This window comes from Tenrec ecaudatus, chromosome 2, assembly GCF_050624435.1.
Source record: "Tenrec ecaudatus isolate mTenEca1 chromosome 2, mTenEca1.hap1, whole genome shotgun sequence".
Taxonomy (NCBI): domain Eukaryota; kingdom Metazoa; phylum Chordata; class Mammalia; order Afrosoricida; family Tenrecidae; genus Tenrec; species Tenrec ecaudatus.
In genome coordinates, this window is record NC_134531.1 from 96,436,813 (window position 1) to 96,458,144 (window position 21,332).

The 21,332-nt window shown below is 43.3% G+C and overlaps 1 protein-coding gene across 3 annotated transcripts in view; it reads left to right on the forward strand.

The window, feature by feature from the left end:
• CAST (calpastatin) overlaps positions 1–21,332 on the forward strand; it is a 121,138-nt gene that overhangs the window by 14,034 nt on the left and 85,772 nt on the right. For all 3 annotated transcript variants that reach the window (XM_075541302.1, XM_075541304.1, XM_075541303.1), the window contains exons 2-3: positions 573–632; positions 10,810–10,881. In XM_075541302.1, coding sequence (XP_075397417.1) covers positions 573–632; positions 10,810–10,881 — 132 coding nt within the window. The remainder of the gene's footprint in view (positions 1–572; positions 633–10,809; positions 10,882–21,332) is intronic.

Genomic DNA, 21,332 nt, shown 5'->3' on the forward strand with positions numbered 1-21,332 from the left:
CTAGCCACCGAGACTCCTAATTAAAAGCCTAAAGTTATGATAAATAGAAGATAGGGCCTTGCTACTTGAGGTTGTATCGTTCTGAGTTGGTGGCTTCTCAAGTGGTAGAATTCTAGGAAATTCCCAAGGGCCATGGGAAGTAATGAGTGACTTGGAATGCTGTTGTCCTCCCTTAACTCCAGCCCGAACTTAGGTTTAAGTATAGCTTCAGGTTTAACATGGTCTTTAGAATCTCATCTGCCCGATGAAACAGATGTCTCTGTGATGGCAATTTGGGCTTTAAAACACAGTGAGTTATTTTGTAGGAGACAAGACACTGCCTTGGCATTATGATGAGATATGCATCTGGTTAATTAAAGACTGACTTCTAGGTCCCCAGTGAAGATCCGTCACTCCCCTTGATTTCTGAATGTCACTGGTGTCGGGGTAGAATTACCAACATTCTCTGGATGTAGATTAAAGGGGGTCAATTCCTTTAAAATCTATGCATTTAGCCTTTTCGGAGTAAAATGACAGTTATATTGTCTGTACCTTCCTCCAGTAAACAAGACCTTTTTTATCTTTTTTTATAGCACGCCAATGAGAAAACCAGTGGATCACCTTCGAAAGCAGGAGAAAAGAAAGCAGATGAGGTAATGGTGACAGTACTGGCTTTCACTTGTCCTTTTCTGTTGTGAAGTCCACATTGAAATATTAAATAACGAGATAGAAAAGAATTCCTAATAGAATGCTTCCAAATGTCATGTTAACCCTTGACTTGATTCAAGAATGTAAGTCATTAAAAGTAACCAAGACTAGAGAGCTCCTGGAAAAGGGTCGTTTAAAATCAGGTTCTAGTAGGGATAGAACTCATTGAGACTGTCCTTCCGATAGGAATCAGTGAATCTTCGTGGTTGGGCTAAGTTGATTGCAGTACAGTTAGAAGGGAAATGCGCATGCATTTTATACTTTACTAGTATGAAAATATATATGTAGTGGAAAAGGGAACTTTTTTTCACAAAAATGTACCCCCAAAGGAGGACAAGGATGGCCTAGATTTAAACAGTTCATAAACAAAAAGAAGAGAGAAAGAAGGTTTTAAAAATTTTGAATCAAGTCAATGGAAATCCCGTTGATGGAAATCTTACATAAGGCGGATTTCCCTTGAGCTGTGAATACTTCCTTCACTGAGTGATGGTCCGTACTTCCTTCACTGAGTGATGCTCCATCTGGGCCACTGCCCACAGGGCCCTCTAGGCTAAGAAGGGTCCTGTGAAGCGCTGGCCTTTGTTTGGAGGGGTGCTGCCTCCCTTTCACTTGTTACTTCTGAAATCTCAACTTGCACAGTTGCAATCTCAAAAGATAAATTCATCTTTATTCAGTAGGAAGAGTATCGCTTTTCCAACGTTTAAAGTTCTTCCCGCCAGGTTCCAAAAGGCTTGTAGACATTTCGGAAACCTAACGTGATCATTCCCTATTTTTCTGTATCTTCAAGATTCAAGAAGTGTTTCTAGAAATGTAGTTCGTCCTCCTCCTGCAGATGTTTTCTGCAAGCTCAGCGTCCAGGGGGTCAGTTAGGAGGAGAGCCACGAAGGGCACCCCACATCTCTGATCCTCTGTTACTAATCTCCCCAAAAACGTGATGTAGATGGTTTCTTACCAAGGAAATTTGTCATGAATTGTGTGTACTGGTGGAAGGCAAATGCTTCATTAAGAATTAAAAGTGCAAATAAGCATATTAAAATTTCATCTGGTTTCTTGGTTCAATTATTGAAAAAGAATTTCCCTGTGGAAAACCACTATTTTCTTTTCTAGTATGAAAATAAATATACTGTATCATCACTTTCTATACCAGCCCCACCCTTTTAAACATCTTCCCAGTTATCTATAAAATGTATTATTTAGGCAAATGGTGAGCATTTCCAGTTAGAACAATATCACCCACTCACGGCCGCCGAGCCAAACAGTGCCCCTTTATTCGGAAGACCAGGAAATATCATTCTTGGATGTCATCCTCTATAAACATTCATCAAGATTGAACTGTTGCACAAGGAGGAAAGCCTATCTGCTGTCTCTATATGCAGGCAAGTGGACAGTAGTCCGGCTCCTACTGCCTTATTCTCACTAACTAGCTTGTCACTTCAAAGCTTAACTATCATACCTTGAATGGGTATTGGGATAGCCAACAACACTACCATAGACTTAGATCTCCTTATAAGGTCTTGACCACCAATCCCCTTATCTCCACATTTCTAAAGACCTTGGAAAACACTGATAAGGAACCATAGAAAAAATGCAGCTGGGAAAGAACTCCAAATTTCTGTGTCAATAGAAGGGGGGACTGACACTTTAGTTTGAACCCAAAGGCTTCACTTCCAGCTCCTGAGAAAGAAGAAAAGTTCCATCTCTTTACCGGCAAGTCAATCAATTCTGACATGATTTCACAGCATTGCTGGGAAATTCCAATTTACAGCTACTGCCCTTGTTCCAGAGCCAAGATGAGTCAATCTGTTTTCTGTTCCAACCAGAAAAACAAAGAGGAAATAAAAGCTCTGTCTTGTTCCATGGCTTAAATCAACATACTGAATTAATAGTCTGATATTAGAAATTGTTTATAATCTTATCAAGATTTACTGAGATGTGTTAAGATGAATAGTCATGGGGTATCGATTGAAGGTGACCTGTTGGTCAAGATTACTTCCAAAATGATCTGTCCCCAAAGAGTCTCTGATTGTAGGTAAGTCCTGAAATATTATGTGCACATAAGTAATCCATGAGCGATTGTAGGCCTAGAGATACACAGAGAAACTAGCCTACCTTATGCCTTAGTCCTCAGTATTCACGGTTATAAAGGCATATGCATCCTGGACTGATTATCTGCTATTCTCCTCTCCCGTGGTCATTTAACACCCCTTGTCTTCTGGGGGCTTAGTGGTTATGCTTTGGGCTGCTAACCCCAAGGTCAAAACCACTAGTCTCAGAAACTCACAGGGGCAGCTCTCCCCTGTCCTTCGGGGTTGATATGAGTCAACATTGACTCGATGGCAGTGAGTTTGGCTTTGATTTGGTCTTCTCAAATAAATTTCTCTTCCCAAATGAGCCCCTAGTGGCTCCACGTGTTATACATGGGGCTGCTAATCAGAAGGTCAGTGGGTTGAACCCAGCGGGCACTCCACAGGAGAACGCTATGGCAGTCTGCTTCTGTAAAGACTTACAACTCTGAACCCCATGAGGCAGTTCTACTTTGTCCATGGGTGTGTGTAAGTTGGAATTACCTCAGTGGCCGTGGGTTCAGTGTCTTCTCAAGATTCTCAGACAATGGAAGGATTTCTGGAAACGGAGTCTTTGTTGATTCCATTTTCAAATGAGTATTAGCACTGAAGGTGAAATAAGTTATTGTTCATAGGAATATGAAAATATACCTGTTAGGCCTGCAAAGACGCACCAAGGTACTTGGGACCAAGTGAGTCTGGAAATGTAATTTATGTGCTCAGGCAGGATATCCTGCTGCTCCCTGTCCAGCCTTCTGCAGAGATGCACCTGGATCTGTGCAGTGGCCAGTGGGTAAGAGCAAAGCACAAATTGCACTGGCATGGGTGGTTCTGTGTACAGAAAGGATGAGTCCTGAGTGGCAGAGTTCTTGGATCGTTCCGGACTGTACTTTGCCAGATATTTATAGAAAATTGATTCATGAATTACTTGCACAATAGGAAAGGCATTATTTGATACGAAGTCACGAGTGAATTCTCAAAATACCTTTGTTAAAATCATCAGGACTCCAAACTTCCTGGTTGGTTACTCATCTTGATGTTGGCATCCCTCAGTTCTTTCTTTTGCAAATCAAGTTGGTTTCCTGCCTTGACCTTGTTTGCGTTGGAGGAGCAGACATTTTGGACTTAGAAACAGGACCCTTAATTCTGAAATCAATAGGGGGGAAAAGATGTAAAGGAAAACATTCTTTTAAAGGGAGCTGAAAGCTAAAATGATCTCATTCGCATTCCAAATTTATTTTCGCTAGGGCTGGGCATACAAATGCTTCCCCAGTCTAACTGAGCTCCTTGGTCTCCTGCTTCCTTTCCTAAAACAGAGGGCAGTAAACTCAGTAGACTCCCTAAATAATAAAAGAGGAAGCTGGATGACTAACGAACCTTGACTTTCAAAGATAACGGTGGTCTTTACTACTAGCTACACAGACTGGAGGCGTCCAGAGTATCTGCTAGCTCTGACCAACTGACAACTGCCTGAGCGCTGCCACGACAACTAGCGCAGGGGCCGGCCACCTAGCGGAAGGAAGGGGGAATTTCCTGCTCAGCTCTCCAAACCAAAACTCCCTGTCTCGTGATCAATGCGCCCCACCCCGGAGGACAGGGCAGGACTGCCTCTCTACAGGATTGGAAAGCCTCATCTTTCTCCCGCAGAGCAGCTGTGGTTTTGAACGGCTGACCCTGTGGTTAGCAGCTCAACGCGTAACCTCTACACCATCAGGGCTCCCTACTGCTGTGCTATAGTATTCAAAAATTATGGAATGAAATGTTTTTAGCCTCAGCAAGGATAACGCATAGTTGGTTTTGCCTTTTGGAAGGTGAATACGTTGGTTTTTTTTTTTTTTAAGAAGAAAGAGACTTGAATATGGCCTTATGTAAAATTAGACATTTCACGATCAGGCCATGCTTTCTGTTGTACACAGGGTCACTGTGAGGTGGAGGCCACCCGACATCACCCACCAGCAAGATTGGAAATGTTACAGATTTAATTGGATTTTGTCTTTCGTAAAATAGGAATATGACCTAAGTGACCGAGATTCACGAATAAGGGAAACAAATTCAATCATTGGACCCCAAAATGCCAATTCTTTCTTCCAGTATGGAGTAACTAGAAGTGAGCTTAATGTCCAGTGGTGTAGGATGAAAAAGCTTTGCTTATTTATTTCATGTAGACTTGCAGAAGCTTTAACTTTTTGAAAAATTTTAAGTTTTATTGACATAATTCACATTTTGTGTTTAGTTCACTTGCCAGTAGTTTAAACATATTAAAAAGAGTTTAAACATATTAAAAAGAGTAGTTTAAACATATTAAAAAGTAGTTTAAACATATTAAAAAGAGTTGTGCAATTATTACCAGTCAATTTTAGATTTTTTGTTCTTTGATGCCTGGTACCTGATACTATCGACACCTCGTGATCACACAGGCTGGTGTGCTTCTTCCATGTGGACTTTGTTGCTTCTCAGCTAGATGGCCTTTTGTTTATCTTCAAGCCTTTAAGACCCCAGACGCTATGTCTTCTAATAGCTGGGTACCATCAGCTTTCTTCACCACACCTGCTTATGTACCCACTTTGTCTTCAGTGATCATGTCAGGAAGGTGAGCATCATGGAATGCCAGTTTAATGGAACAAAGTGTTCTTGCATTGAGGGAGTACTTCAGTGGAGGCCCAATGTCCATCTGCTACCCTAATTCTAAACCTATAAATGTATGCACTTGGATTTATTTCCCCATTGTCATATATAATATATATGTACATATGTACATGCCTGTATTTAGACCTCTATAAATGCCCTTTGTCTCTTAGTTCTTTCCTTTATGTCCTTTTACTTTCCTCTTGTCCTGCCAGGGGAAGCCAGCCCCTAACACATCATTATGGGTCCTGTAGGCACAATTTTACAGCGATAATAAGGAAAGATTATAGTAAAGTTATAGAGAGTATGAGAGATAGAAGAGAAATATTGAAATAAATTGAGTCAGACACATTTCACGGTTGCATGCTCACCTCAGCCCCGCTTGGTGGTCCACCTGGAGAGAGAGAGAAAATCTTTAATGCTAACCAAGGCTTTTATCTCCTCTGGGAACATGCAAGCCCCCTAATTACAGGTGAAGACATACGTCACAGGAAGGGGTTGTGCAATAGGTAATACAGTAATGGAAGGGGGTGATCCAAGGGTATCCACGCAATAGAAAGAGGAGGGATTGGGGGTACACAAATGGCAAGATGGTGGGGGGGGCGGGGGGGATCCTAGAGTCAGGATGGCAGCTGGCTCTCCATCGGAACCATTAGCAGTCGGGTGTAAACCCCACCTACAGGATTCAAGCTAATGGTTGCAAGCTTCAGGGGGAAACAGTCCATTGTCTCCAGTAGCAGGGAGCAGACCCACCCCTGTGGTGGCAGTCTGGCAGCCATTGCCTCCAGGGATGCCTGTAAACATATGACCTCCCCCCACATAGTCCCACTATCATGTTCAGCCTTCATTGGGGTTTCAGTAATTCCTCTCAGATACATTGCCCTTGATTGTCCCTGCCAGGCTATACCCTCCTTGTCATCAATTTTGGATCACTTTTTGTTCCCTTGCCCCTGGGTTTGTTAGGAACTGCCAATCTTGAGGATCACAGCCCAACTTGTAACCACTATACCCCTGGGTTGCTGCCAATACACATATAGTTCAGTTAAAATCTAACAGCTTATCATTTAAATTTTTATTGATGTTATTGTGAATTAGGTGAAGGTTTACAGAGGGACCATACTCATAGATTGGCATTGAATTACAATGAATGCAGGAAACAAATGCACAGCAGTGACTTAGAGTCAACCATGGCATAGCCAGAGTGACAATAGTTATCAGGATTTGAAGATCATTGAATGACAGAGGAAAATGTTAAGTAAGAAAAAACAAGCGGCCATCTAGCTCAGAAGCAACAAAGCCCACATGGAAGAACACACCAGCCTGGGTGATCATGTGGTTCCAAAGGGATCAGTTATCAGGCATCAAAGAACAAAAAATCATATCATTGGGCGCACACCTCCATGGTTTGATCGCCGAGGACAAACGGGTGCATAAGCAAATGTGGCGAAGAAAGCTGATGGTGCCCGGCTATCAAAAGAGATAGTGTCTGGGGTCTTAAAGACTTGAAGGTGAACAAGCGGCCATCTAGCCCAGAAGCAACAAAGTCCACATGGAAGAAGCACACCAGCCTGTGTGATCACGAGGTGTCGAAGGGATCAGGTATAAGGCATCATCAGAAAAAATATATCTTACCATAGTGAATGAAGGGGGAAGTGCAGAGTGGAGACCCAAAGCCCATTTGTCAGTCACTGGAGATCCCCTCACAGAGGGGCCTAGGGGAGGAGATGAGTCAGTCAGGGTGCGATGTAGCACCAATGAAGAATACAGCTTTCCCCCAGATCCTAAATGCTTCCTCCCCCACCCCCACTACCATGATCTGAATTCTACCTTGCAAGTCTGGATAGGGCAGAGGTTGTACATTGGTGCATATGAGGGCTGGAGGCACAGGGAATCCAGGGTGGATGATACCTTCAGGACCAGGGGTGTGAGGGGCAATACTAGGAATGTAGAGGGTGAGTGGTTTGGAAAGAGGGAACTGATTACAAGGATCTACATGTGACCTCCTCCCTGGGGGACAGACAACAGAAAAGGGGGTGAAGGGAGACGCCGGATAGGGCAAGATATGACAAAATAATAATTTATAAGTTATCAAGGGCTCATGAGGGAGGGGGGAGCAGGGAGGGAGGGAGAAAAAGAGGACTTGATGCAAAGGGCTTAAGTGGAGAGCAAATGCTCTGAAAATGATGAGGGCAAAGAATGTACAGATGTGCTTTACACAATTGATGTATGTATGGATTGTGATAAGAGTTGTATGAGCCCCTAATAAAATGTTTTAAAAATAATAAATAAATAAATTAGGGTGACGAGGGGGAGAAAAAGAAAAGACAATGCACATGTAAGCAAATTGTTCATTTCACATACTTGCATTATGCGTCTTTCTGTATTAGGGTAAAAACAAAAGAGTAATCAAAGTGTTGTCTTGAATTTTAGTATTCTGAGTTATTTACATTTTCTTTTGGCTACTCTTTTTTTCTCAATTCTAAAACCCTTTTTTTGGTTTGATTAGAAAGAAAGAAAAATAAAACATATAGCTAAAGGACTAAAGAAAGACAGATGTTTTTCAAAGGCTAGAACTACAACTGTGTTTGCTTGCCTACACCTTAAAGAGAGAGATGTTTTACACTTGAGCCTCCGCACTTTGGAACTCCTAGTGATACTTCCAGAACAAGGCTGCGTGTGTTTGTCTGCTGGTTTGTGTGTGGATACACACGTGTTTGAACAGAAGCTGAAACCAAAAAACTACACCTACTACCATCGAATCAATTCTGACTCATACCCACCCTACAGGACAGCGCGGAAATGCCCCTCGATGTTTCCAAGGCTGTAACTCTTTATAGAAGAAGCAAGTCCCATCTTTCTCCCATAGCGCTGACTGGTGGTTTCAAACTGCTGCCCTTGCAGTTGGCACCCAATGAGTAACCACTGCACCAACGAGGGCAGCTCTTAAATATAGGCAGAAAATACAGACTTTAGTTCAAACGTCTTAAAAGACCCTAGTTCATGGTCTAGTGGAATCTGCTGACCATGATCATCTTTTCCTCTTATGTATCCGCAGGGACTCCTGTCATAATTTAAAGAGACCTAGAGAAACTCTCCACCCTAACATTGCTGGGACCATCATAGCAAGCAGATATATTTAGGAGACACCATCTAATACTGTTTTTCCAGTGGGTTTGTTTTTGATGTTGGAAATACCACTATTAGCAAATTCCTTAATTTTTTAAGTGAATCCTTTCCCTCCCCAGGGATGTCCTCTATTTCTCCTGGGGCCGCTCTTAAGTTGCAGGTGTTCTCAGGAGGGGCGATCTGTTAATAGTTAGCATGGCAATGGACGCCTCTGGCAGGACAGGGAGGGGATGTGCAAGCATGGCTTTCCATAGCCTTGCTAAAGGCCTTGGGGAACTGCAGAGCATGTGTGATAATACGAGGGTCCCCCAAACAGATGAAAATAGATGTATTTTCACAAAGCAGCCTTATCCCCGTCAAAGTCCTCTCCATTACACTTCATACATTTGTCAAAGCTGCGATTCCATTCTTGGAAACATTTTTCAAACTCATCTGTTTGGAGGGCTGACAGCACCTCCCTCATATTTTTTTCTACCTCTTCTATGTCATCAAATCGCTGTCCATTCATGTCCCTCTCCAAAAAGAAGTCACATGGGGCAAGGGCATGTGAATCAGGTGTGTGGGCCAAGAGAGGCATTTTGTTTTTTGCCTAAACCGGTGCACTGAGATGACTCCGTAAGCAGGTGCATTGTCGTGGTGCTAAAACCGGTCCCCCGTCTGCCACAAATCAGACCCTTTTTGTTGCACGCTGTTACACAATCTTTTCAGAACCTCTAACTTCGTTCTCAGCCTGTGGGTCACGACCCCTTTGGGGGGTCGAATGACCCTTTCATAACAGTAGCAAAATTATAGTTATGAAGTAGCTATGAAAATATGGTTGGGGTCACCACTACATGAGGAGTTATATTAAAGGGTCGCGGCATTAGGAAGGTTGAGAACCACTGTTCGACACCACAGGCAGCATCTCAGGAGAAAGACTAGTCTTTCTACTCCCTTAAATAGTTACAGCCTCAGAAACCCACAGCGGTGACTGTGAGTCAGCACTGACTCGATGGCAGTGAGTTTTGAGTGTGTTGTTAGATGTCATTGAGTCGAGGTCCTCCTGTTTTATGTGTGCAGATGTAGTGGATGTTACATACCAGATACCTAGTGCATCTCCGTCTTTCGTGTGTTCAGTGTTTACAGGACGTGCTTCACATTGTATGTGATACCCGGAAGCATCAATCCCTCCATTTGTAATCACGACGCTCTGTTCACTTGCTTCGTGACCTATAGGTGTTCATAAGTTAGAGGTGTGTGATACCAATGCTTCATGGAGCGAGTGGCCATAGTGTCTTGCCTCACTCTTTTCAAACCTGTTGTCCTTTCTTCGGTTTCAAAAGTTCTCCTTCTGTCGTAGAACTTTTACAAAGCCCAAGAAAACTATTTTGTTTTAAATCAGTTTTACCTCACCATCAGAAAATAACCCTATGCGTACTTCAGGGAGCCAGCCATACATCCTGTTTTATGATCTGACTTTATCTAAACTATGAAGCCGCTATCCTCATTTAATTAAATGTCCTTCCAAAGCAAGGGTTTTAATAACGCTGGGGCATTGCCTCCCATTGCTGTGCTTGAATGTAACCGGCTGTTGAGAAACGCCTGTAGCTTGGCAAGAAAATAGGGCTTCAAACAGACATCCGCCTGCAGGTAGCAGTGACACTGGCCAAGGAGCGCCTTCATTGTGTCCCTCAGCGCCTCTCCCATCCAGCGGGGCTCCCAACAGCACCAGCTGTACATGAGTTCTCGTGAAACTGCTGTAAGTTATTACACAGACACATTCAGCGCTTGGAGCACTTCACATCATGTAGAGCTCACGGTGAGGAGTCAGCGTTTGATGCTGTCACTCTATGATGACTGTCTTTGCTGGGGCTGGGGGAGAGAGGATATTCGAATCTTTCTTAGCATTTCCCTTAGATAAATTTTTAAAGCTAGGACAGCCTCTTTGGGAGAAACTGCTAAGATGTCTCATCGAGCTTGTACCAGGTCACCCCTCCCCCTGACCCTGCAAGAGAAAAAGCTGCTTCTCCCCCGGGTGACGTTGTTTCTGGGAAGGCATTTTGGCAAAAAATGACAATTGTCCATCTGATGATTTTTTTTAAGTTCTCCAAGTCACTGACTATTGATCATCTGGGCTTTATTCAACTGATGCTTAGTTTGCAGTATTTATATTGTTTTCAAGCCAAGCTATTTTTAAAAAGATAGATTGTGTTCAGTATATTAGTCTGGTTGTTTTGAGATGATGTTTGGATTTGTGTGAAAATTTACATTTGACTGAAATGTTGAGCTGTCTCCTCTTATTAAAACTAGTGTTTTCTCTCTCTTCAAGAAAAAAGCATCAAGTTTTGGGAGCGGTCAAGCCTCCAAAATGCACACTAGTGGAGCACCCCCTTCCAGCAAGGTCAGTCTCTTACTTCGCAGGAAAAGAGCCATGCTCTACAGATGCACCATCAGATAGATGACGGGACTGTTGGGACAGGGGACAATATCACCGTGTCACTGGCAGTGATGCTGTTTTGTTATTGTTGTTTTTAGTAAAGTGTCATTCCTGTGTAGGATCAGAGGTTGAGGGAGATGTAAGTTCTTAAATAATGGTTCGGATGACTTAAGATCAAGTAAATCAATTTGTGTAGGGAACCCATCCAAACTAAAAGCCAAGCTTGCTGCTAATGGGTCCATTCTGGCTCATAGAGATGCTTCATGGCAGAGGAGAACTGCCTGGGTGGGTTTCTGAAACTACATCTTGACAGGTGTAGAAAGCCTCATCTTTCTCCCACGGAGCAGCTGGTGGTTTCAAACTGCTAAGCTTGTGGATAGCAGCCCAACACATCACCCAATATGCCACCAGAGCTGTGCAAGTGGTTAACCCACTAAGCTGCTACCTGAAAGGTCGAAGGTTCAAGTCCACCCCAGGATACCTTGGAAGATAGGCCTTGCAATCTTCTTTAAAAAATCAGCTCTTCTGTTTTGAGAATGATGAGGGAAAATGTGATGAGTGTACAAATGTGCTTTATACAATTGATATATGCATGGATTGTGATAAGAGTTGTATGAGCCCCTAATAAAATAATTTAAAAAAAAAGAAAATATAATTCAAACTAAAAAAAAAATCAGCCCTTCAGAGAGGTTGACAGAGCTGGCCCCAAGCAGAGCGAAATTGACACCCCCTTCCCCACTAGAAATATGTACTACAGAGGACAACGCTATGCCTGCAGGTTGGGGAGAGGGGTCCACCTGTCTATACAAAAGCAAGCCAAGAAGGAAAGAGAAAGAGCAAGGGACTGGACCCCATACTGGCACACCAAGTCCTGAGGATAACGTCCGCACAGGCACCACTCGGGCACAGAGAGCACTGTCGGGGTGGCAACAGCTAGACGTGATGTCCCCTCGCTGGAGCATACTGCATCAGACGACAATAGTGGGGACACATGGTGGGGAGTGTGTGTGGCCTGAACCCCCCACATGGGGTGAACCAAGAAGGAAACATAACAAACTAGCAACCGGAGCAAAGCCAAGCCACAAAACCCATGAGGACCCCCAACATAGACTGTAGGCTAGGAGAGGCAGTCCCCATAATCCCTCAGGACCAGAGGGGAGATGATCATACAGGTCAGCGGATAGACCAGTAATTACGTATGCTTTTTCTGGGTTTTTTTTTGCTAGAGTTTTTCCTTCTTATTTGTTTTTTCTCTTTTTATTCAATCTTTTGTTTTCTTTTTGTTTTGTCTCTATTATTGTTGTTTTGTCTACCTATGGGAAGCAAGCCCGAGGAGAAAGCAATGGGACTGACAGTTCTAGAGGGACCTGGGGGAAGGAGGTGATGGGGGAAATGAGAGATGAGCAAACAGTGCCACAGACAGGGGAACAACTAGGGAATTAAAAGCAACAACAAGGAGGATGTAAGAGGTTCTGGTGGAGTTGGAGCAAGAGCAATCTAGCTGAGAGGAATTACTAAGAGGCAGAAGAAGAGCGAGCATGATGGTGGGGCAGGAGGAAGGTAAAAGGCAACAGAGGAAAGATCTAGTAAGCAAAGCTATGGATAGATGTATAAACATAAGTATGCACTTATGTAAATATATTAATTCATAAAAATAGAGGTATTGTCAATACACTGAAGAAGTGGATGGACATCAGGCCTCTGCTCAAGCCGCCCCCCTCAACGCAAGTCACTTAGTTTTAGCAACCTGGCATTCTGTGATGCTCACCCTCCTGACATGATCATTGAAGACGTAATGGGTGCATAAGCAAATGTGGTGGAGAAAGCTGATGGTGTCCGCTCTTAAAAGATATAGCAGCTGAGGTCCTAAAGGCTTGAAGTTAAACAAGGGGCCATCTAGCAGAGATTTAACAAGCCCATGTGGAAGAAGCATGTGTGATCATGAGGGGTTGACGGCATCTAGTAACAGGTACCAGAAGACCCAAAACAAACAAACAAACAAATAAACAAAGCATATTGTTGAGAAAGGGGATTCGGAGCAGAGTCCCCTAACCCAACTGTAGACAATGGGACATCTCCTCACAGAAGGGCCACAAGGAAGGGATGAGTCAACCAGGGTGCACTATAGCACCAATGAAACATACAACATTCCTCTGTTTCTTTGAGGCTTCCTCACCTCCTACTATGATGACCCTAGTTCTGTCTTTCAGTTTTGGCTAGACCGGAGCATGTACACTGGGACAGATAAGGGCTCATGACACTCGGAATCCAAGTCAGATAAATCCCTCAGGAACAGAATTGGGAGTAGTGATACCAGGAGGAGAGAAGATGGGGAGAGGAGAGGAGGAAGGGGGAGCCAATCACAATGATCAACATATAATTCCCACCCCCCCAAAGGGGATGAACAACAGAAATGTGGGTGAAGGGAGACAGCAGTCAGTGTAAGACATGAATATAATAGTAATTTATTAATAATCAAGGGGTCATGAGGGTGGTAGGGGGTAGAAGGTAAAAAGAGAAGCTGATACCAAGGGCTCAAATAGAAAGTAAGTGTTTAGAAAATGATGATGGCAACATATGTACAAATATGCTTGAAACAGTTGATGTATAGAATGTTATGAGCTGCAAGAGTCCCCAATAAAATGATTTAAAAAAAGAAACATCAGCCCTTGAAAACCCTGACTCTGACCTACAGGACATACATGAGTCAGCTGACTCAAGGGCAACTAGTGTTATGTTATAAAATCAGTTAACATAAAATATTGATTACAAAATATACCATATTTTAAAGTTATATCATTTTAAATATGTAAACTATTTAAAAATTTAGTATGAAATATAATAAGTGTTCAGTAAGTATCACTTATTATCATAAATATTGATAGATTTAGACTTTAGGCATTTTGTGTAGTCATCTTGCTTCTTCAGAAAAGCATCGAAGCCTCCACGAACATTACCTCCGCCAGGCTCGCTGCTAAGTGATCTAATTAATATAAGGGAGCCTCCACAACCTTCCAAAGACCACACTGCCGTTGTTCCTGGACACGTGCGGGAGCCATGCCTCACAGGGCTCAGGAACCGTGACAGCATCACCAAAGGAGTGAGACGAACGTCGGATTCTAACCAAGGCCCCAGGATGCATGCAGCTCACCGCCATCCAGTCCCTTCCAACTCAGTGCCTCGACAGTACAGGGTAGTCATTGTTTTATTGTGAGCTCTTGCACATCTTACAATACAACTAGATCAAGCATAATTGTACAATTGCTGCCACAATCATTTTCAAAACATTTTTTCCTCCTTCTTGAACTCTGATATTGGTTTCCCTTTCCCTAACCCTTTACAGGAGTAGAAAGCTTCATCTTTTTTCTGCAGAGTGTTGGTGGTTTTGAAGTACCGACCTTGACGTTAGATAAATATAGCAAGGTCCTCCGAAACGCAGGTCTCCAAAGTTCTAGGCATTCCTCTTTAATAGTCACTGAAACCTCAGCACCCAGGACAACAAAGTACACTGTTAGCTAACACTTTCATTATTTATAAAATAGTTAGGACCATCCTTTTTCAACCTTGCAGTCTTCTGGTAGGTCCAATATTACCTAAAAACTGTATCTCTGTTAGTATGTAGACACTGTATTCAGCTGTTTAAAGTAAGCATTGTCCTTTAAAATGGGTAGTTGTCATACGGGTCTATGAGCTTCAGACGTGTCACGTGCTTGGTGAAGAGGAGATACTGGGGCACCTCCTGCAGGCAGTCCTCAGAGGAGTCCAAAGTGGCCATCAGCTGAGATCTTAGGGGAAGCTGGGCCATCCAAAGCTAAGCTGGCAGAGTTTTATGCCCAGTGGAAGCTCCATCAGTGGGGTTCACTGGAGCCTTTCCAATCCTTTCTTCTACTGCCTAGTAAAAAGGATAATCATTGAATTCTTAAATAAAGCAAAACAAAACCCACAGCCTTTGAGTTAATGCTGACTCTTAGTGATCCCCTGTGGGTTTTAAAGACTGTAACTTTTTACCAGAGTAGAAAATCCAGTCTCCTCTCAGGCAGTTGCTGTTGGTTTTGAACTGCTGACCCTGAAGATCTCAGCCCAACGCATAACCACTCTACCACTACCAGGTCTATGTGAATACAGAGAGTAAACTAACATTTTGGATTCAATGTTGAGTTGCTAATTGAGAGGCCCGCAATTCAAAGCCATCGGTTGTTCTGTGGGAGAGAGGTGAGGCTTTCTCCTAATGGAAAGCGTTAGACACAAGCCGATGTGATCCAAGGGTTGGAAATAATAAAATCCAACTCCAAAGGAGGGACTGGCATGAGAGCTTGAATTGTGAACACCATGTGTGCAGAAGGCTATGGATGACAGAGGAAGTTAGTCCGAAGTCCATCTGCAGGGTCCACACATGGATTAAGCCTCCAGAGAATCCCCGCTGATCGTAGTTGAGGGGGGCAAATACTTTGCTATCAGACAGAGAGCACTGTACAGTTGATTACGGCAGACAGAGTAAGTTAACACGTTATGTCATTTGATCTCCTTTTGACCTGTTTTAAAGTTGTCTTAGTTTAAAAAAAAAGTGAAGGGGAAATACATGTGGATTAATCCCTAGTGAATCGGTCTGACTGTAAACCAGGGATGGGAACAGCTTTGCTCACATGCAGAGTGCATTGGAAAGTGGATTACTGCAGATGCAGTTAGGTTAAAATTTAGCACCTTATCATTCGATCTTCTCTTTGATCCATTTTAAATTTGTTCTATGTTTTTAATATTTTCTGTTTTCTTTTCCGATTGAGGTTTTTTTAAATCTGTTTTGCTTTGTTATTGTTAGTTTTTTTAAAAACGTTTTTCTGTATATGAAATCCTGGGTAGATACACCTATAGAGGCAGGAACTGCATTGACAGTTGTTTGAGGGTCCGGCAGGACGTTGTGGGAAATGGGGAGCTAATAACGATGAGCACAACAAGGAAGAAAATGGTCTCAAACTGATTGTGGTGATGCTTGCACAACGCTTCTTGATGTGACTGAACTATTGAATTGTGATATGTGAATGATATGCCAATAAAACTGTTACTGAAAAGGAGAGAGTCAGCCTCAGAACCCATAGGAGCAGTTCTTTCCCTGTCCTCTGGGAATTGACTCAGTGGCAGTGACTTGAGTGGGTAAATCTGGGAAACCCAGAGGGGGCAGTTCCACTCTGTCCTACAGGGGCGCTCTGAGTGAGAATGGGCAGTGAGTGACATAAATGGAAAACTGGGTCTGCTGTCTGTCAGCATGCTGTTACTGTGCTAGGGATGCATGCCCGTATCGATGCTCACTATGGTTCAAAGACCAATTGCTGGACCACAGAAGCCTGACTTTGAATTTTCTCTTTGACACTCATTCCTAGCAAGTTCATTTAGCATTGCTGAGCCTCAGTTCCTTATCAGTAAGTGAGAATAAGGTGTATCAATGTCAGAGCCATTGAGAGATTTCAATGAAATGAAATACATAAATCACTTAGATGAAGACCTGGCAAGTAGTCAGTGTGGGGAAGATGCCTCATTCATATTCACCGTCTCTAACTAAGAGAAATGTCCCTTTTATGGCCTTTCTTTAAATTAGACTTACCATAAATTATAACTTTCAAACAAAAAGCCACCTTAGCAAAAGTCCAACACAAAGAGATTTAACAAATCACGTATACGTAGTTTCCATCCTTGATATTATCTTGCACTTTGTGGAGCGTCTGTACCTCTGGGAAACAGCCCCTCGTTTTCTCTTGAACTTGGTCCTAAGATGCTCATGAGAATGTGAACATTGCTAAATCCTCTTCTTGCTCCAAACTCAAGAGGTGGTTTCTCAGTACAGGAAGGGAGTGGCTGTCCACAGGGACAGTGCTTCCATAATTATTTATTGCTTATAATCTATTTAAGTAAATAGTTTACAATTACAATGATAATTTATAATTTGTTATTGAATGGGAAATGTGAAATATTTTCCTCGGCCTCCTAAATAACCGCCATTTCTTCCACATTCCCTCTTCCTTTCACACTCTCTCACCATGTTTTCCCTGACAGACTTTTCTTCCCATTTCTAAAATATTCATTTTCCTAGAAAAAAACGTGTGTGTGTGCTTGTTTATTTCTTCTTTTGATACCAGACGGGAAGGTCTGGGACTCAGTATCATCAATTCTAGAACGTTACCCTTCCCATAGGACACTTGGAGCCCTGGTGGTGGTGTGGGAGTCTTGTTGGGCTGCTAACCACTAGGTCACCAGTTTGAACCTATCTGCCACTCTGGGAGAAAAGATGAGGCTGTCTACTCCTGTAAAGGCTTACAGTTCCACAAACCTAAGGAGACAGTTCTACCCTGGCCTATAGGGTCTCTCTAAGGTGGCTATGAGTCAGAATGGACTTCCTGGATGTGGTTTGGGCATGGGATTTTCAGAAGTATTATTTGTTAACTTGAAGACTTTGGGTAAGCAGTTAATTGCTACAAGTGACCTCCAGGGAGCACATAGGGTTCTCACTTAAACTGCTCACCCAAAGATGGCATTTTCAAACCCAGCCAGCAGTTGCACGTAAGTCAGGCCTGGCGATCTCCCTCCAGAAAGATGACAGCCCTGAAAACCTTGTGGAGCACATTCACTCTGTAAAACATGTGGTCCCCATACGTAGGAATGGGCTCAAAGGCAATGGACTTGGGGTTTGGGTTTCGGGGGGAGGGTTTTTGTTGCTTTTTAAATATCATTTTATTGGGAGCTCGTACAATTCTTATCACAATCCATCCATCCATCCATTGGGTCAAGCACATTTGTACATTTGTTGCCCTCATCATTCTCAAAACATTTGCTTTCTACTTGAGCCCTTGGTATCAGCTTTTCATTTTTCCCCTTCCTGCCTGCTCCCCCTCCCTCATGAGCCCTTCATAATTTATAAATTATAATAATTATTATGTCATATCTTATACTGTCCGATGTCTCCCTTCACTCACTCTTCTGTTGTCCATCCCCCAGGAGGAGTTTATATGTAGATCCTTGTAATCGGTTCCCCCTTTCTACCTCACCTTCCCTCCACCCTCCAGGTATTGCCACTCTCACCACTGGTCCTGAAGGGATCATCTGGCCTGGATTCCCTGTGTTTCCAGTTCTTATCTGTACCAGTGTACATCCTCTGGTCTAGCCAGATTTGTATGGTAGAATTTGGATCATGATAGTGGGTGGGGAGGAAGCATTAAAGAACTAGAGGAAAGTTGTATGTTTCATCATTGCTACACTGCACCCTGACTGGCTCGTCTCCTCCCTGTGAACTTTCTCTAAGGGGATGTCCAATTGCCTACAGATGGGCTTTGGGTCCCCAATCTGCCCTCCCCCTCATTCACAATGATATTATTTTTTTGTTCTTTGATGCCTGATACCTGATCCTATTGACACCTCATGATCCCACAGGCTGGCGTGCTTCTTCCATGTGGGCTTTGTTGCTTCTTAGCTAAATGGCCGCTTGTTTATCTCCAAGCTTTAAGACCCCTAATGCTATAGCTTTTGATAGCCAGGCACCATCATCTTTCTTTACATTTGCTTATGCATCCACTTTGTATTCAGTGATCATGTAGGGAAGGTAAGCATCATGGAATGGCAGTGTAATAGAACAAAGTGTTCTTGCATTGAGGGAGTACTTGAGTAGAAGCCCAATGTCCATCTGTTACCTTAATACTAAACTTATAAATATATGCACATAGATCTATTTCCCCATCATATCTAAATATATTTACATGTGTACATGCCTGTATTTAGACCTCTATAAATGCCCTTTGCCTCCTAGCTTTTTCTTCTATTTTCTTTGACTTTCCTCTTGTCCCACTATCATGTTCAACCTTCATTTGGGTTTCAGTAATTCCTCTCGGTTACATTGCCCTTGATCAAACCCTACCAGGTCTCCTACACCCTCCTTGCCATCGATTTTGGATTACTTGTTGTTCCCTTGTCCCTGGGTTTGTTAACACCCACTTCCTTCCCACTCCCCATCCCCACCTCCCCCTCTCCCATGTCCCCCAGAACTGCCTGTCCATTGTTTTTTCCTTTCCTCTGGATTGTTTTCCCATCTATCTTATCTAGACAGACCTGCAGAGATACTAATAAGCACAAAACAAGATGGAGCAAAACAAAGTTACAAAAGAAAACAAAACAACAACAAAAAGCAAGGACAAAAATGAGGAAAACCTGTAAATAGTTCAATGTCTGTTTGTTGACTTTTAGGAGTGTTTTCTGGTCCAGTCTGATGATTTGCCATGCCCTGGCTCCAAGTATATTTTGGTATTCCCTGGGACTTCCTTGCTCTGTTGCCTGTTCTGTTGCAGACCCTTAATGTTTTGGGTCAATGTGGTGGGGTTAACAGGACGCAATTCCTGTACTGTCTCCAGTGTTGTCCCCTGTAGTTTTGGGTCAGTGAGGGGCATCATGTCTCATGGTGGGCCCAGCCCTATGGTCTTCTCTGTGCTTTGGCTGCTCTGAGCGGGAATATCGTCCTCAGGGCTTGGTGGGCCAGGAGGTGCTCCACTCTCTATTCTGCCCCCTTCTTTTGCCCCTGAGTGCTCTGATTAGTCATGACCCTCTCCCGTAGCTGTAGCTTCAGGGCTGTCCTCTGAAATACATTCTTCTGAGTGGAAGTGGGGCTGTCCACATAGTTTGGATTGGGCGGCCCCTCAGATCTCTCTATTGGTTCCCTGCTTCATGCCAGCATGTTGCATTCATATCTTGGAGCACCAGGTTGAAGTCTGGTCCCTTTTTCCCTGTGGAGATATAAGCAATACCCTTCTCTTGGGTGGGTTAGTGCCCTGTGCCCCGACTACTCATGTCTTTTCCGCCCACCTCCTTTTTAGTTGGTGACCATATGTATCCCTGGATTTGGTCTGGCCTCTGCTATACTACCTGGACCTCACCCCAGGAATGTTTGCAGACCGTAGCTTTTTCCCTATGCCCCCTTTTCATTTTTAAGCTTACCTCAGTGGACTCATGGTATACTTGTCTTCTTATGCTTGGCTTACCTCGCTTAGCATAATTTCCTCCAGTTCTTCCCATGCTGCGATATGCTTCATGTGTTCATCACTGCTTTTTTAGGGATGCGTAGTACTCCATTGTATGTACGTACCACAGTTGTTTGTTTTTTAAATCATTTTATTGGGAGCTCACACAATGCTTATCACAATCCATACATTCATCCATTGTGTCTAGTATATTTGCACATTTGTTGCTAACATCATTCTCAAAACATCTGCTTTCCACTAGAGCCCCTGGCACCAGCTCCTCATTTTACCACTCCCTCCCCATTCCCTGCTCCCTCATGAACCCTTGATAATTTAAAAGTCATTATTATTTTGTCATATCTTACACTGTCCAAGGTCTCCCTTCACCCATTTTTCTGTTGACCGACCTCCAGAGAGGAGGTTATATGTAGATACTTGTAATCGGTTCCCCCTTTCTACCCTACCTTCCCTCTACCCTCCTGGTATCACCACTCTCACCACTAGACCTGAGAGGTTCATCTGTCCTGGATTCCCTGTTTCTAGTTCCTATCTGTACCAATGTACATCCTCCAGTCCAGCAGGATTTGTAAGGTAGAATTTGGATCATGCTTGTTGGGGGGCGGACACATTTAAAACTAGAGGAAAGTTGTATGTTTCATCATTGCTACACTGCCCCCTGACTATCTCATCTCCTCCTCAAGGCCCTTCTATAAGGGGATGTCCAGTTGCCCACAAATGGCCTCTGGGTCCCCACTCTGCCCTCCCCCTCACTCACAATGATGTGATTTTGTTCCTTGATGCTTGATACCTGATCCCTTCAACACCTCGTGACCACACAGGCTGCTGTGCTTCTTCCATGTGGGCTTTGATACTTCTATGCTAGATGGCCACTTGTTTACCCTAAAGTTTTTAAGACCCCAGACACTATATCTTTTGATATAGCCCGGCAACATCAACTTTTTCACGACACTTACTTATGCCACCATTTGTCCTCAGCAATCGTATTGGGAAGGTGAGCACACAATGATACGATTTTTCCTTTGATGCCGGAAACTTGATCCCTTCGACAACTCGTGATCACACAGGCTGGTGTGCTTCCTCCATGTGGGCTTGGTTGCTTCTGAGCTAGTTGGCTGCTTGTTTATCTTCAAGCCTTTAAGACCCCAGATGCTGTATCTTTTAATAGCTGGGCACCCTCAGCTTTCTTCCCCACATTTGCTTATGCACCCATTTGTCTGCAGCGATCATGTTAGGAAGGTGAGCATCATGAAATGCCAGTTTAATAGAACAAAGTGTTCTTGCATTGAGGGCGTACTTAATGTACCACAGTTTTTTAATCCATTCATCTGTTTATGGAAATTTGTTTTTTTTCCAACTTCTTGCAATTGTGAATTGTGCTGCAATGAACATTGGAGCACAGATGTC